This window comes from Somniosus microcephalus, chromosome 22, assembly GCF_052327205.1.
Source record: "Somniosus microcephalus isolate GS21.2 chromosome 22, FLI_Smic_1.0, whole genome shotgun sequence".
In the NCBI taxonomy this organism is placed as follows: Eukaryota; Metazoa; Chordata; class Chondrichthyes; order Squaliformes; family Somniosidae; genus Somniosus; species Somniosus microcephalus.
The window spans coordinates 43,533,394-43,550,230 of record NC_141008.1 but is presented as its reverse complement, the minus strand read 5'-3'; the positions used below and the strand labels follow the sequence as shown (position 1 = coordinate 43,550,230).

Genomic DNA, 16,837 nt, shown 5'->3' with positions numbered 1-16,837 from the left:
CCAATCCTCTATCCATGCTAATATGTTACCCCCAACACCATGTGTTCTTATCTTGTGCAGTAACCTTTTAAGTGGCACATTATCAAATTCCTTTTGGAAATCCAAATACACTACATCTACTGGTTTCCTTTATCCACCCTGCTCGTTACATCCTAGGGTTTTGAAAGAGGTGGCTATTAGAGATAGTGGATGCGTTGGTTGTCGTTTTCCAAAATTCCATAGATTCTAGAACGGTTCCTGCGGATTGGAAGGTAGCAAATGTAACCCCACCATTTAAGAAAGGAGGGAGTGAGAAAACGGGAACTACAGACCAGTTAGCCTGACATCAGTAGTAGGGAAAATGCTAGAATATTATTAAGGATGTGGTAACAGAGCACTTAGAAAATAATAACAGGATTGGGCAGAGTCAACACGGATTTATGAAAGGGAAATTGTGTTTGACAAATCTGTTAAGAGTTTTTTGAGGTTGTAACTAGCAGGGTAGATAAGAGGGAACCAGTGGATGTGGTGTATTTGGATTTTCAGAAGGCATTCAATAAAATACCACACAAGGGGTTATTAAACAAAATTAGGGCTCATGGGATTGGGTGTAATATACTAGCATGGATTGAGGATTGGTTAACGGACAGAAAACAGAGAGTAGGAATAAACGGATAATTTTCAGGATGGCAGGCTGTAACTAGTGGGGTACCGCAAGTATCAGTGCTTGGGCCTCAGCTATTCACAATCTACATCAATGATTTGGATGAGGGGACCAAATGTAAGATATCCAAGTTTGCTGATGATCCAGTGGGACTGAAAGCTGATAAATGGGAATGTAAGTTGTGAGGAGGATGTAAAGAGGCTTCAAGGGGATACAGACAAGTTAAGTGAGTGGGCAAGAACATGGCAAATGGAATATAATGTGGAGAAACGTGAAGTTACCCACTTTGGTAGGAAAAATAGAAAAGCAGACTTTTTTAAATGGTGAGAGATTGGGAAATGTTGGTGTTCAGAGGGACCTGGGTGTCCTTGTACACGAATCACTGAAAGTTAACATGCAGGCACAGCAAGCAACTAGGAAAGCAAATGGTATGTTGGCCTTTATTACAAGAGGATTTGAGTATAAGAGTAAAGACGTCTTACTGCAATTATATAGGGCCCTGGTGAGACCACACCTGGAGTATAATGTACAGTTTTGGTCTCCTTACGTAAGGAAGGATATACTTGCCATAGAGGGAGTGCAACGAAGGTTCACCAGACTGGCTCCTGGGATGGGGGGATTGTCCTATGAGGAGAGATTGAATAGACTAGGCCTATATTCTCTAGAGTTTAGAAGAATGAGAGGTGATCTCATTAAAACATAAAAAATTCTTGCAGGGAGGATGTTTTCCCCTGGCTGGGGAGACTAGAACCAGGGGTCACAGTCTCAGAATAAGGGGTCGGCCATTTAGGACTGAGATGAGGAGAAATTTCTTCACTCAGAGGGTGGTGAATCTTTGGAATTCTCTACCCCAGAGGGCTGTGGATGCTCTGTTGTTGAGTATATTCAAGACAGAAATCGATAGATTTTTGGATATTAAGGCAATCAAGGGATATGGGGATAGTGCAGGAAAGTGGAGTTGAGGTAGAAGATCAGCCATGGTCTTATTGAATGGCGGAGCAGGCTCGAGGGGCCGAATGACCGACTCCTGCTCCTATTTCTTATGTTCTTATGTTCCACTGGTTGGGGAGTCTAGTGGGGAGAAATTCGGTATGGGGCGCCAGGCGCTAATGTTTTTCAACTTTTAAAAAATTTGTTTTTGCGCTCCAGGAAGGAAGCGGAGCGCTATAAAGCACTCCACTTCCTTCCTGGAACGCAGCAGGCAGGACAGTAGGTGTGTAGCACTGCACAATGGGCCATGCTGCGCTGCCGCGTTGGAAGGCTCCTTCCCTCCCTTAAAGGGAAGGGCCATCGCTGCAGGCTCTGCAAGGGGAAAACTTACCTGGTCCCCGATGGCAGCCGCGATCCGGCCTGATCAGCCCGATGCACTACAGCAGAGTGCTGGGCTGATCGATCGCTGGGAAAGAAAAATGAAAAAAAAATACAAAGACCATTTGAGAATTTTTCCCACTTACCTCGGCCATCTCGCTTTTAAGTATCGCCCCCGAAGCGCCTGGCCTCCCGACAAATGCCTCCTGCAGCTGCCGGTGTTTTCACCTGGCGATGCTGCAGGAGGCAGAACTGACGTTCGGGTCCGGGGCGCTAGTGGGGCGATGCGCACAGCGATGATGTCACGATCTCCGGGCAAAGTTGATCGGGGCGCAACGCCATACAGTCGCCGCAAGCCTCCCGCCAAATATAGTGGGAGTCAATCTTCTCGCCGCACCCGGTCAGAAAGTGATTAGCGCCCCGTTATCTCCCCTCCCACCCGCCCCCCGGAGCTAAGGTGCCCAATTTCTAGCCCTAGGACTAGGGAGCATCGTCTAAAAATTAGAGCCAGGCCTTTCAGGAGGAAGCACTACTACACACAAAGGGTGGTAGACGTTTGGAACTCTCGTCCGCAAATGGCAATTCATGCTTGATCAATTGTTAATTTTAAATTTGAGATTGATAGATTTTTGTTAACTAAATGATATGGGGCAAAGGCGAGTATATGGAGTTAGGTCACAAATCAGCCATGATCTCATTGAATGACGGAACAGACTCAAGCGGCTAAATGGCCTCCTCCTGTTCCTATATTCCTATGTTCCCACTTACTTTCCCACCTAGCTTTGTATCGTCAGCAAACTTGGATATATTACACTCGGTCCCCTCATCTAAGTCATTGATATAGATTGTAAATGGCTGAGGCCCAACTAATCCAACCAACATACACACTGCTAAACTAAAGCAATTGAGACATTCACTACCAAACAACCTGTGATACCATAAGAAAAATACCCAAACTGCTGCTTGGTGTTGCTAGTTCTATGAGTGATTAGATTAAATTTACAAACAGAAAGGTTCTGATCTTCTTTACATTCATGCAGGAGCGGCACCTTCGATATGAGATGCAAAGGAAGGCAGAGGAACAGGTCAGCCAGTTACAGGTTGAAATGAGGCAGATGATGCAACAAAGACAGGTAATGAGAAGCTGGGAAGTGGCAGAGCTTTAAGAGAAATGGTCTTCAATCTCTATTCATAGCACAAAACTGCTCTCATAGAGATATTGAATACTTCAGAAATCTTGGTCATCAGGATAGGAGGTGCAGAAAATACCCATATCAGATTGGTGCCATAAAGAGATGGTCACTGCTCAGGTCTGACTTCAGCTTCATCATCAGAACTGTATTAATGAGCTGTGCTAGCTTCTGAATACTTGATAGGGTCATGTAGAGCTAATGGCTAATTTATTATCTTGGTCATCAGGGACACAATCAAATCCTACTATTCCATGGTGCAGAGCAGAGTGACTGGGCAGAATGACAGCAAGGTAGCTATGACTTACAGAGTGGGGGACAGAATTGAGCATAATTTGTAGGGTGGAGGGTACAATGATGTGCTGTCTGCACCCTGCATGGTAGAGGGCAGTGAGGAGACAGCAATGCCTTCTCTATCCCAGAAGATAAGGTCAGCCGTGGCTTAGTAGGTAGCTCTCTCGCCTCTGTGTCAGAAGGTTGTGGGTTCTAGTCTCACTCCAGACATTTGAGCACAAATTCTAGCTATTGTACTGAGGGGGTGCTGTATTGTCAGAAGTGCCATCTTTCAAGTTAAACCGAGGCCCAGTCTGCCCTCAGGTGAACGTAAAAGATCCCATGGCACTATTTCGAAGAAAAGCAGGAGAGTTTTCTCCGGTGTCCTGGCCAATATTCATCCTTCAACCAATTGTTACAACAGATTATCTGGTCATTATCACATTGCTGTTTGTGAAAGCTTGCTGTGCCGTTTCCTACATTACAACAGCCCTTCAAAAGCACTTAATTGGCGCTGTGGGACATCCTGTGATCGTGAAAGGCACTATATAAACGCAAGTCTTTCTTTACTGTCTGGGAAGTGCTCTAGTGACATCTCCATGTGCTGGTTTAGTTCTGGGTAGCAGTTTGTTCTGTTGTCTCTAACATCAAAAAATTTTTTTAGTATGTTTTGTTCACACCAGCCTCTAAAGACACTATTGTTCATTTTGCTTTTTAGCATTCCATTGATGCTTACTCTCTGAGAAGGTACGTGCATCAACAGCTGTACTTGGAAATTTTTACTGAATATAATCTATCCATTACTGTAATATATAGATATGTGTTGAGCGTATATTAGATGTTGTTTTATAAGTACAGGAGTATTATACCATGCACAGTGTATTATTCTACTGGTAAGGTCTTAAAATCTAATTATTGCCAAGTAAACATGATCAGGTCAATTAGAGATTAATTGTTGTTTGATCAGATAACTTTGATGATAACTCTTGAGGATCCCTGATTATAATCGCTCAACCTTTGGTGGCCATGCCTTCTGTTGCCTAGGCACTAAGCTCTGGAATTTCCTGTCTAAACCTGTCCGCCCCATTACCTCTCTTTCCTCCTTTAAGATGCTCTTTTTGGTCACCTGCCCCAATTTATCCTTATGTGGATCGGTGTCAAATCTTTTGTCTTAAAATACTCCTGTGCAGCGCCTTGGGACATTTTACTACGTTAAAGGCGCTATATAAATACAGCTTGTTGTTGATTGAAATATGCGCGTCAGTTTTAGGCTGCAGGTCAGAAGCATGCAGTGGTGACCATGGACCATTCCAACGGCTAACCTGGAGGTCGGCCAAAAAAAATAAAATGGCGGTGCGGGTCGCGGCCGCACCTCCCTTTAATTAGTGCCCCGTGAGCAGAGGGTGGCCCGGCTTGCGACTTGCGAGGCTGGCGCTGACACCGCCTATGGCAGCCTCGCGGGGCGCAGCCGAATTTCTGCCGCGGGGCAGTAAGGGTCGCGGCGGGGCGCTATCGGCTAGCGCCTTAGTAGCGCCCCACTGAATTCCTCTGGAGGCGCTGCGCCCCCGCCAGGGCGATAAGCCGTTAGCACCTCCAGGGGCGCTAACGACAGGTGCAAAGGAGCCAAATTTCACGGCCATTGTGCCTTCTCACGTTTATCCTTACTCACTGCAGCTGGATAAATAAGTACCTAGAACAACTGCAGAATGAAATATTTTTGTTTTCAAATTCTAAGTAAAATCAAAGCCCATACCTCACTGTCTCAAGCTTTAAAAACCTCACTATTTTGTTTTTTATTGAAGTAGAAACTACTGTACTAACTGAAAACTTTTTTGTGTCCGAGGCGTGAGGTGATGAGGGAACACGAGCCCTGGGGCCCCAAATCTAGGAAGCATCCATTTACCACAACCCTCTGCTGAATACTAATATCTCTCTGTTCATACCACCACTTGCCCTTGCATGCCCTCAATTTCTTATGCAACACTTTTTCAAATGCTTTCTGGAAGTCCATATACTTTACATTTACCACATTCTCATCTCAAATCTTTCTTCTATTCTCTCAAAAATATCAAACCGGTTAGTTAAACTTGACTTACCTTTCACAACTCTGTGTTGACTATCTCATAAGCCCACGTCCTCCTAAGTATTTGTTCTCTAATTATGGTCTTTCCACCACAAGTATCTTCTTTGCCAAGTATCTGTACTAAGGACAGATAGCTGAAACTAGTTGCAGCAAACTGTTGGTACACTGCACCATAATCGGCATCAGCCTCAAACCTTTTCATATTTGTGTAAAGTTTTTAATCTGACATTCTAATTCATTAAATTGTCTTGTTTTTGTAGCTTTACAGCACCCCCACCATCGTTAGAATCAGGTAGTAGCAGTGGATTCCCCTTGTCCGAACGGGCTGTGGCTCCAGAAGGTAATATATACAGCACTCCACGCAGCTACTTCCCACATACACTACACTTCACTAGGAGGTCAACAAATGGCTTCAGAGATCTTTTAGTCTAAAACCCTTTGTTATATACCGATAAAATGTAGACCGACTGGATACAGGCCTGTAACAGCTGCTGTATTTCCAGCACCTGGATCTGTAACAGCAGCAACTTGTATTTATATAGTGCCTTTAACGTAGTAAAATGTCCCAAGGAACTTCACAGGAGCGATTATGAAACAAAATGTGACACCAAGCCACAAAGAGATACTAGGACAGATGACCAAAAGCTTGGTCAAAGAGGTAGGTTTAAAGGAGCTAAAGAGGAGAGAGAGTTAGAGAGCCAGAGAGGTTCAGGGAGGGAATTCCAGAACTTAGGGCCTAGGTAGCTGACGGCACGGACACCAATGGTGGAGCGATGGAAATCGGGGATGCGCAAGAGGCCAGAATTGGAGGAGCGCAGAGGCAGCAGTATTCCCAAAACCTGGACCTGTAATGGCAGTAACATGTCCAGCAATAATCCTGTACCTTGGCCTGAGAAATGAACAATCATGATACAGTTAATGTAAAAGAGCACATTAGGGGAAGGAAACATAGGAACATGAGGCCGTTCAGCCCCTCAAGCCTGTTCCGCCATTTAATTAGGTTGTGACTGATCTGCATCTCAACTCCATTTACCCACCTTTGCTCCAAATACCTTAATACCAATACCCAAATTTCAATTGACCCCCAGCATCCACAGCCTTTTGGGGGAGAGAATTCCAGATTTCCACTACCCTTTGTGTGAAGAAGTGCTTCTTGATTTCACTCCTGAACGGCCTGGCTCTAATTTTAAGATTGTGCCCCCTTGTTCTGGATTCCCCACCAGAGGAAATAGTTTCTCTGCATCGACCCTATCAAATCCTTTTAACATTTTTAAAACATTTTTATATCACCCCTCAACCTTCTAAACACAAGGGAATAAAAGCCAAGTTTATGTAACTTATCCTTGTAATTTAACCCTCTAAACCCCGGTATCATTCTGGTGAATCTGCGCTGCACCCCCTCCATGGCCAATATATCCTTCATGAGGTGCGGGGCCTAAACAGTGGGGAAACTTTCATCCTGGTACTAAATCAGGGTAGATTTTAATGGAGTGGACTGGTCACATATGTAGATATTAATAATATCTCCTTTCCATCAGATTCAATGACCACAGCAGGCAGCCTGACTTTCCATCAGCACCTTAATACAAGGAAAGCAGAAAGTGTGACCCTTGACCTCTTGCAGCACCTGATGCACACAGCTAATTCAAGTGAGTTTATTATTTATTACACTAGCTGTTCTCCTGTGGTGTTTGTTACTCACCATTAATCAAATGCTATAGTCCATCATTTACCTGCCCCTCAGGTCTCGTGTCTGGCCCTTCACCACCCCACTCAACCACTCCTCCGACCCCACCCGGTCCTCTGAGCCCAACTGCTGCCCTCCACACCCGCCTGCCCCTCCGGCAGTGCAGCGCTCCCTCAGTACTGCCCCTTCGACAGTGCAGCACTCCCTCGGTACTACCCCTCCGACAATGCAGCACTCCCTCGGTACTGCCCCTCCGACAGTGCAGCGCTCCCTCGGTACTGCCCCTCCGACAGTGTGGTGCTCCCTCAGTACTGCCCCCCCGACAGCTCAGCGCTCCCTCAGTACTGCCCCTCCGACTGTGCAGCGTTCCCTCAGTACTGACCCTCCGACAGCGTGGTGCTCCCTCAGTACTGCCCCCCCGACAGCTCAGCGCTCCCTCAGTACTGCCCCTCCGACTGTGCAGCGTTCCCTCAGTACTGACCCTCCGACAGTGTGGTGCTCCCTCAGTACTGCCCCTCCGACTGTGCAGCGCTCCCTCAGTACTGCCTCTCCGACAGTGCGGCGCTCCCTCAGTACTGCCCCTCCGACAGTGCAGTGCTCCCTCAGTACTGACCCTCCGACAGTGCGGCACTCCCTCAGTACTGCCCCTCCGACAGTGCAGCGCTCCCTCAGTACTGCCCCTCCGACAGTGTGGTGCTCCCTCAGTACTGCCTCTCCGACAGTGCGGCGCTCCCTCAGTACTGCCCCTCCGACAGTGCAGTGCTCCCTCAGTACTGCCCCTCCGACAGTGCAGAGCTCCCTCAGTACTGACCCTCCGACAGTGCGGCACTCCCTCAGTACTGCCCCTCCGACAGTGCAGCGCTCCCTCAGTACTGCCCCTCCGACTATGCGGCGCTCCCTCAGTACTGTACCTCTGACAGTGCAGCGCTCCCTTAGTACTGCACTGAAGTGTCCACCTGGATTATGGGGTCGAGTTTCTGCTTGTTTACACTAATAATATCAGCACAATCCAGGCAGAATCGACCAAATAGCACAAAAGGTCGCGGAATTTTAAACGTGACTTACGCTCAAAACCACTTGCGTTCATATTTCCCCCAATCTTTTACATTGGTTCAGATATCAATTCGTCCAAATCAGGCTCCGCCCACAAAACTGGCCACGCGCCCAGGTCGACATTGTGAGATCCACTGATTGCGCTGGTTCAAGAAGGCTCTTCAAATTGCGCTTAACATCTTGGGCGCACAGGCACTAGGGGGCACGTTTTAAAAGATTTTTCACTTCAAAAAATATTTAATTTACTAAGAAACTGACTAGTGTACACCAATAAAACTATTAAATGGTTCAGTGCAGTTTTATAAAATAATTTTCAGTGATTTTGAATCAGGTTACTCGCAGGTGGGGCACTGGACACTCTGATTAAAAATGCTTCTTTTTGCTGAGAAACCCATTTTCAGCTGTATTAATCAAACTGTACTGGGTTACCACTCTCAGAAACATCGAGGAATACCTTTTAATGGAAAGAAAAAAAAGAAACAATTACGTTCTGTAACGCTGCCAGATTGCGCTGGTACATTGAAGATTTAATGCTTATGAAAATGAGTTTGTGCTTATGCAAATGAAATTTATCAGAAACTTGAACTGGAGCCGAACCGGCGCAATTTTGGGCACAATTTCCCAATTGCGCCCAAAGCAGAAACTACCCTACATATTCAAATCTCGAGTGGGTTGGGAGTGCTTAGTTTTATTTTGACACATTCCAAACCTGGTACTTTGAGAAACTTTTTATTCCTACAGTGCAGGGTTAATATAATTTTCAATGTTTTCTGTAGTTGTTAATGGACAAGGCATTGGAGAGCAGAACTTGGTGAACAGGATAACACAGGAACAGCTTCGCAGTTACGAACAGGATGTCAGAAATGCAGAGGTAGCACTTCAATCTAGTGTGTGGTTATGTGAATATTATTCGCCTGCTATGAGGCTGTACAGTAGACAATAACCCCTCCATATACTGGAAAAACACCCATTTGCTCGCTCTATCATAGCAGTGAACCAGATACACAGGAGTAGCTATTCGTCTTCACTGCCTGAAATGAAAATCAGACAGATTCTATAGAGGACGGGTGATCAGGCCCACCAGATTACCCCACCTCCCCCGCCAGATTACCCCACCTCCCCCGCCAGATTACCCCACCTCCCCCGCCAGATTACCCCACCTCCCCCGCCAGATTACCCCACCTCCCCCGCCAGATTACCCCACCTCCCCCGCCAGATTACCCCACCTCCCCCGCCAGATTACCCCACCTCCCCCGCCAGATTACCCCACCGCAACCTGATTACCCCACCCCTGCCAGATTACCCCACCTCCCCCGCCAGATTACCCCACCCCCGCCAGATTACCCCACCGCAACCAGATTACCCCACCCCCGCCAGATTACCCCACCGCAACCTGATTACCCCACCCCCGCCTGATTATTACATCTCCCCCGCCTGATTACCCCATCCCCACCAGATTACCCCACCCCCGCCTGATTATCCCATCTCCCCCGCCTGATTATCCCATCTCCCCCGCCTGATTATCCCATCTCCCCCGCCTGATTATCCCATCTCCCCCGCCTGATTATCCCATCTCCCCCGCCTGATTATCCCATCTCCCCCACCAGATTACCCCATCCCCACCAGATTACCCCATCCCCACCAGATTACCCCACCCCCACCAGATTACCCCACCCCCACCAGATTACCCCACCCCCACCAGATTACCCCACCCACTCCTGAGGTGGTGAAGACAAAAATCTACTCCACGATCTTTAACAGTGCGAGCACGAGTTGATAACACTGTTAAAAAGCACATGGGATCCTTGTTTATATAAACAGGAGCATAGAGTACTAAAGCTAAAAAACAATGGAGTTAGAATATTGTGTGCGGCTTTGGCCATCATACTTCAGGAAGGACAGAGTGCAGTAGAGATTCACTATTACAATGCCAGGGATGAGAGGCTGGTTACTGAGTTGGTAATTAGAGGGGATGGATACATTTAAGATCAAGGAAAGGAAAAGTTTTTAAAAATTTACACAGCATTTTATTCATTCATGGGATGTGGGCATCGCTGGCAAGGCCAGCATTTATTGCCCATCCCTAATTGCCTTTGAGAAGGTGGTGGTGAGCCGCCTTCTTGAACTGCTGCAATCCGTGTGGTGAAGGTACTCCCACAGTGCTGTTAGGGAGGGAGTTCCAGGATTTTGACCCAGCGACGATGAAGGATCGGCGATATACTTCTTAGTCAGGATGGTGTGTGACTTGGAGGGGAACTTGGAGGAGGTGGTGTTCCCATGCGCCTGCTGCCCTTGTCCTTCTAGGTGGAAGAGGTCGCGGGTTTGGGAGGTGCTGCTGAAGAAGCCTTGGCAAGTTGCTGCGGTGCATCTTGTAGATGGTACACACTGCAGCCACGATACGCCGGTGGTGGAGGGAGTGAGTGTTTAAGGTGGTGGATGGGGAGCGAATCAAGTGGGCTGCTTTGTCCTGGATGGTGTCGAGCTTCTTGAGTGTTGTTGGAGCTGCACTCATCCAGGCAAGTGGAGAGTATTCCATCACACTCCTTACTTCTGCCTTGTAGATGGTAGAAAGGCTTTGGGGAGTCAGGAGGTGAGACACTTGCTGCAGAATACCTAGCCTCTGACCTGCTCTTGTTACCACAGTATTTATGTGGCTGGTCCACTTAAGTTTCTGGTCAATGGTTACCCCCAGGATGTTGATGGTGGGCGATTCGGCGATAGTAATGCCGTTGAGGTGGTTAGACGCTCGCCTGTTGGAGATAGTTATGCCTGGCACTTCTGTGGCACGAATATTACCTGCCACTTATCAGCTCAAGCCTGAACGTCATCCAGGTCTTGTTGCATGCAGGCATGGACTGCTTCATTATCTGAGGAGTTGTGAATGGTGCTGAACACTGTGCAGTCATCAGTGAACATCCCCATTTCTGAGCTTATGTTGGAGGGAAGGTCATTGATGAAGCAGCTGAAGATGGTTGGGCCTAGGACACTGTCCTGAGGAACTCCTATAGTGATGTCCTGGGGCTGTGATGATTGACCTTCAACCACCACAACCATCTTCCTTTGTACTAGGTATGACTCCCCCCGATTCCCATTGACTTCAGTTTTACTAGGGCTCCTTGATGCCACACTTGGTCAAATGCTGCCTTGATGTCAAGGGCAGTCACTCTCACCTCACCTCTGGAATTCAGCTCCTTTGTCCATGTTTGGACCAAGGCTGTAATGAGGACAGGAGCCGAGTAGTCTTGGCAGAGCCCAAACTGGGCATCAGTGAGCAGGCTATTGGTGAGTAAGTGCCGCTTGATAGCACCTTCGATGACACTTTGCATCACTTTGCTGATGATTGAGAGTAGACTGATGAGGCAGTAAATGGCCGGATTGGATTTGTCCTGCTTTTTGTGGACAGGACGTACCATGGCCAGTTTTCCACATTGTCAGATAGATGCCAGTGTTGTAGCTATACTGAAACAGCTTGGCTAGAGGTGTGGCTAGTTCCGGAGCACAAGTCTTCAGCATGATAGCTGGGATGTTGTCGGGGTCCATAGCTTTTGCTGTATCCAGTACGCTCAGCCGTTTCTTGATATCATGTGGAGTGAATTGAATTGGCTGAAGACTGACTTCTGTGATGGTGAGGACCTCGGGAGGAGGTCGATAAGGATCATCCATGTTGTATCCGTGTGTTAATGGAGACATGGAATGCAGGAGTTGGTTTAACAGGTGTTTACTGAACAAAGTCTGGAGGTGAACTAACAGATACAACACACTATACAGGCTTATATAGCCCGAGTGGCCACTACCGGCATTACAGTACACAGGGGCTCTTAAAGGCACATACACCACAATTCCTCCCCTTCTAGACAACCAGTACATAACATTTTTAAGTAATCATTAATTAACATGTTTACAAGAACAATAATCTACACATTTGCTGCAGTTAATCAATTATAAGTTAGTCTCTCTGGAGGCTTCCTGACTCGGTCCGGATAACGCCTCGGTGGTGTAGTAGTTTTCGGTGGTGTAGTAGGTTCTTTTGGCAAGGTCGATTCGGCTTGAATGCCAGTGTCGGGTTCATCTGGTTCCAGTATCACCGGATCGGAGGTAGATACTATGGGTATCTCTGCTTCATCATTAGGCGTATAGAGTTGTGGTGTAGGTTGTCCCTTTTCGGATGACTCTATGATCTGGTCAGCATGGTGCCTTCTTATGCTTTCTCCAATGTCCACGGTATACATCAGCGGTCCTAGTCGTGTGCAAATAGTTCCAGGCTGCCATTTCTTGGTACGGTAGTCCCGGGCCAAAACTTGTTGACCTATCTGGAAGGTTCTAGTTGGCCTTTCATTTATGCCTTGAAATTGCCGGTTCTCTACGTCTCTTCTGATGTTTGGCTTGATCAAATCCAGCCGGCATCTTAGTCTTCTATTGAAAAACATCATGGCGGGAGTTTGGTTTGTAACCACATGTGTTGCATTCCTGTATGCAAACAAGAAGTTATCTACCTTATGCTGTATTTTTATGTCTTCATTACCCATGGCCTTTATGGCCTTCTTGAAGGTCTGGACAAACCTTTCAGCCAATCCATTGGTGGCGGGATGGTATGGGGCGGACGTGTAGTGCTTAACCCCATTGTTTTTTAAGAACTTCCTGAATTCTTCAGACACAAATTGCGGTCCATTATCAGAACAGATCTGTTCAGGCAGCCTATTCCTGGCAAATATGGTCCTTAATACTGTGATGGTTTTTTCCATGGTGGTGGAGGACATCTTTATTACCTCCGGCCACTTGGAGTGTGCATCAACCGCAATTAAGAACATTGAGTCCATAAATGGACCAGCAAAGTCAATGTGTACCCTTTGCCATGGAGATGAGGGCCACTCCCATGGATGTAGAGGGGCTTGTGGTGGGGCGTTTTGGACCTTCTGGCATCCTAGACAGCCCTTGGTCATTTCTTCGATGTCTCCATCGATACCTGGCCACCACACAAACGCTCTGGCTAGGTTCTTCATTTTCACTCCACCCAGATGCCCCTCGTGAAGCTCCTTTAGCACTTTATCCTGGAGTTTGGGTGGAATCACCACTCTGGATCCACACATCAAGGTTCCTCGGCACACTGACAGCTGTTCTCTTCTTTGCGAGAATGCTGGCAACAGTGGTTCGCCATGTGCTGGCCATCCCTTCACCGTTAAATCGTAGACTCATGAGAGAGTCGGGTCATTTCTCGTTTCCTTTTCAATGGTAGAATTTGTTACTGGTAGACATTCCACTATGGTAGAGTGGAACATCTCCACTGGGTCCACTGTAGGTGCCTCTTCTACCGTTGGCAACGGTAGACGCGATAAACCGTCAGCATTTCCATGCTGTTTTGATCCTTTGTATTCTATGTCATATTGGTGTGCCCCTAGGAAAAGGGACCACCTCTGTAGCCTTTGCGCTGTCATAATGGGAACGCCCTTTTTAGGGTTGAATATGGAGACGAGGGGTTGATGGTCAGTCAACAAGGTAAATTTTTTGTCCGTGTAGGTAATGGTTGAATTTCTTCACTCCCCATATCAGGCTGAGTGCTTCCCTGTCGATCTGGGCATAGTTACGCTCTGAGCCATCAGGGAATCTAGGCGATAATACCGCTCCTACGCCGTAAGGGGATGCATCGCATGCCAGTCTGATGGGCAGTGATGAGCCAAAACTTCCTTGGACGTGATCAAGCCTTTGCATTTATAGAAGGCACGTTTACAGTCTTCGCTCCATTTCCAAATTACTCCCGTTTGTAGAAGTTCGTTAAGAGGGTGCAGAACAGTTGACCAGTTCGGTAAAAATTTATGATAGTAATTTATCAATCCCAGGAACGACCTTAATTGTGAGACATTTTCAGGTGCTGGGGCTTTTATGAACGCTCAATTTTTTCAGGTGACTTATGCAACCTTTCTTCGTTAATTATGTGGCCACAATATGATATTTGTTTCTGGAAAAATTCGCACTTGGGGCGATTTGCTCGTAGGCCCTGTTCTCTCAGCCTAGTGAGCACCTGCTCCAAATTGGCAAGGTGCTCGTTGTCGTTTTCTCCTGTTACAAGGATGTCGTCTAGGTAGCATTGAGTCCCCGGAATCCCTTGCAGGACTTGCTCCATAGCTCTTTGCCAGATAGCTGGAGCTGATGCTACTCCGAAAACCAGTCGATTGTACTGGTACAGGCCTTTGTGTGTGTTTATCGTGAGATACTTTTTAGAGGCCTCCTCAACCTCCATCTGTAGATATGCCTGTGCCAAGTCAATTTTGGTGAAACGTTTCCCTCCGGATAGTGAGGCGAAAATATCTTCTATCCTCGGAAGAGGATATTGTACAGTGTGAAGGACCGGGTTTACAGTCACCTTGAAGTCCCCACAGATGCGAATTTTTCTCTGTTCTTCAGATTTATCATTATTCAACGTTTTCTTAATGACCGGGACGATGGGTGTTGCCTACTCGCTCCAATCTATCTTGGATAACACGCCTGCCTTTTCCAAATTCTCCAGCTCTGCCTCGACTGCTGGACGAATTGCGTATGGCACCGGCCTTGCCTTAAAAAAACTTGGGAATTGCCGCATCTTCCACTTTTATTGAGGCGGTGACGCCTTTCAAGGTTCCTAGTTCCTGTTGAAACACTTCTTTGGCGTTGGCCAAGATGTCTTTTAATCGTTCAGGTATGACGTCGTCATCATTTTTTTTCTTACTGGTCACCGTCAGTGCCTGAATGGAGTGCCAGTCTAAACGTATCTTCCTGATCCATTCACGTCCCAACAGCGGTGGACCACCATCTTGCAGAATGTATAAATACAACTTCTGTATTTCCTTGCCGTTGTATACAACAGGCACCCTTATTTTCCTCTGGGGTATCTTTTCTGCCCCGTATATGTTTTCAAGATAATGGATGTGTCTTTCAAAGGTATATGTGGAAATAGCCGCTCGTAATCCCGTCGACTTATGACGGTCAGACCTGATCCTGTATCTAGCTCCATTTTAACTGGGGACCCCGCTATCGTGAGGGTAACCCAAATGGTCTGGTAATCTTCTTTGGCAATTACATTATGTAATTTGAGACAGCTTAGTCTCTTGTTTCCGGAGTCGCTATCGCTCTTCTGGTCTTCGGAGCTACTGTCCGTCATCATTTGTACCTTTCTGTACATTTCCTTATTGATTTTTTTTCTGTCAGTGGATTTTTTGTTTCCAGATCTGCATACACGTGCAATGTGTCCCATCTTACCGCATTGCCTGCATGCTTTGTCCTTGAACCAGCAGTCCCTCTGGTCATGGGTGGATCTGCCGCAGCGATAACATCTCTCGAAACCGTGTCATTTCATGGGTGCCGAAGTCCTGTGGCTTTTGCTGTATCTCTGCAGCTCCTCTTGCTGCTGCTTCGTATGATACAGCTACACTGAAAGCCTTGTCCAGTGTTAAATCTTTCTCAGAAAGTAGCCTTTTCTGTGTTCCTTCACTTAGGAGACCGCAGACTAATTTGTCTCGAAGATAATCTGCTAGTCCTGCCCCGAATTGGCAGTGCTTTGATAGCTTCCTTAATTCGGTGAGGTAATCAGCGTTACTTTCATTCTTGTGCTGATTCCTCCTGAAGAATTTGAATCGTTCCACTATCAGCAGCGGTGTTGGGTTTAAGTGCTCCTGTAGGATATCAACAATCTCCTTAAAATTCTTGTCCATCGGTTTGGCTGGAGTGATTAAGTTTCGTAACAGCCCGTATGTCCTTGCGCCCATTAGATTTAGAAGTACCGATGCCTTTTTATCATCCTCTATTTCATTCGCTGTGCAATATACCTCCACTCTTTCCACATATGTGGTCCAATCCTCTACATCACTATCGAAAGCAGTAATATTGCCAGTCTTAGGCATCCTGAAAAAAAATGGCGCCTCCCGTGCTTTCCTTTCTTCCCTGCCGAGAAAAAATGGCACCTCCCGCGCTTTCATAGAAACATAGAGATAGGAACAGGAGTAGGCCATTCGGCCCTTCGAGCCTGCTCCGCCATTCAATGAGATCATGGCTGATCTTCGTCTGAGATCATAGCTGATCTTACCAGTTCAGTACCCCGTCCCCGCCTTTTCTCCGTAACCCTTAATCCCCTTAGCCTTCAGAAATATATCCAATTCTCTCTTGAAAATATTTATTGAATTAGCCTTCACAGCCCTCTGTGGCAGGGAATTCCACAGGCTCACCACTCTTTGAGTGAAGAAATTCTTCCTCATCTCTGTTTTAAATGATTTGCCCGCTATTTTTAGACTGTGGCCCCTGGTTCTGTGCTCCCCGGCCATTGGAAACATTCTCTCTGAATTCAGCCTGTCCAGGCCTGCCATAATTTTATATGTTTCGATGAGATCCCCTCTCAATCTTCTAAACTCCAGTGAGTACAAGCCCAAACTATTTAATCTCTCTTCGTAGGTCATTCCCGCCATTCCAGGTATCAGCCTGGTGAATCGCCGTTGCACTCTTTCCATGGCAAGAACATCCTTCCGCAGATGGGGCGACCAAAACTGTACACAATACTCCAGATGCGGTCTCACCAGCACCTTGTACAGCTGTAGTAAGGTATCCCTATTCCTATACTCGAACCCCCTTGATATGAA

The 16,837-nt window shown here is 46.9% G+C and overlaps 1 protein-coding gene across 4 annotated transcripts in view; it reads left to right on the top strand.

The window, feature by feature from the left end:
• LOC147102225 (uncharacterized) overlaps window positions 1–16,837 on the top strand; it is a 163,060-nt gene that overhangs the window by 114,265 nt on the left and 31,958 nt on the right. For all 4 annotated transcript variants that reach the window (XM_085964544.1, XM_085964547.1, XM_085964546.1 and 1 more), the window contains 5 exons: window positions 2,992–3,084; window positions 4,133–4,161; window positions 5,758–5,837; window positions 7,036–7,146; window positions 9,014–9,108. In XM_085964544.1, the coding sequence (XP_085820670.1) occupies window positions 2,992–3,084; window positions 4,133–4,161; window positions 5,758–5,837; window positions 7,036–7,146; window positions 9,014–9,108 (408 nt within the window). The remainder of the gene's footprint in view (window positions 1–2,991; window positions 3,085–4,132; window positions 4,162–5,757; window positions 5,838–7,035; window positions 7,147–9,013; window positions 9,109–16,837) is intronic.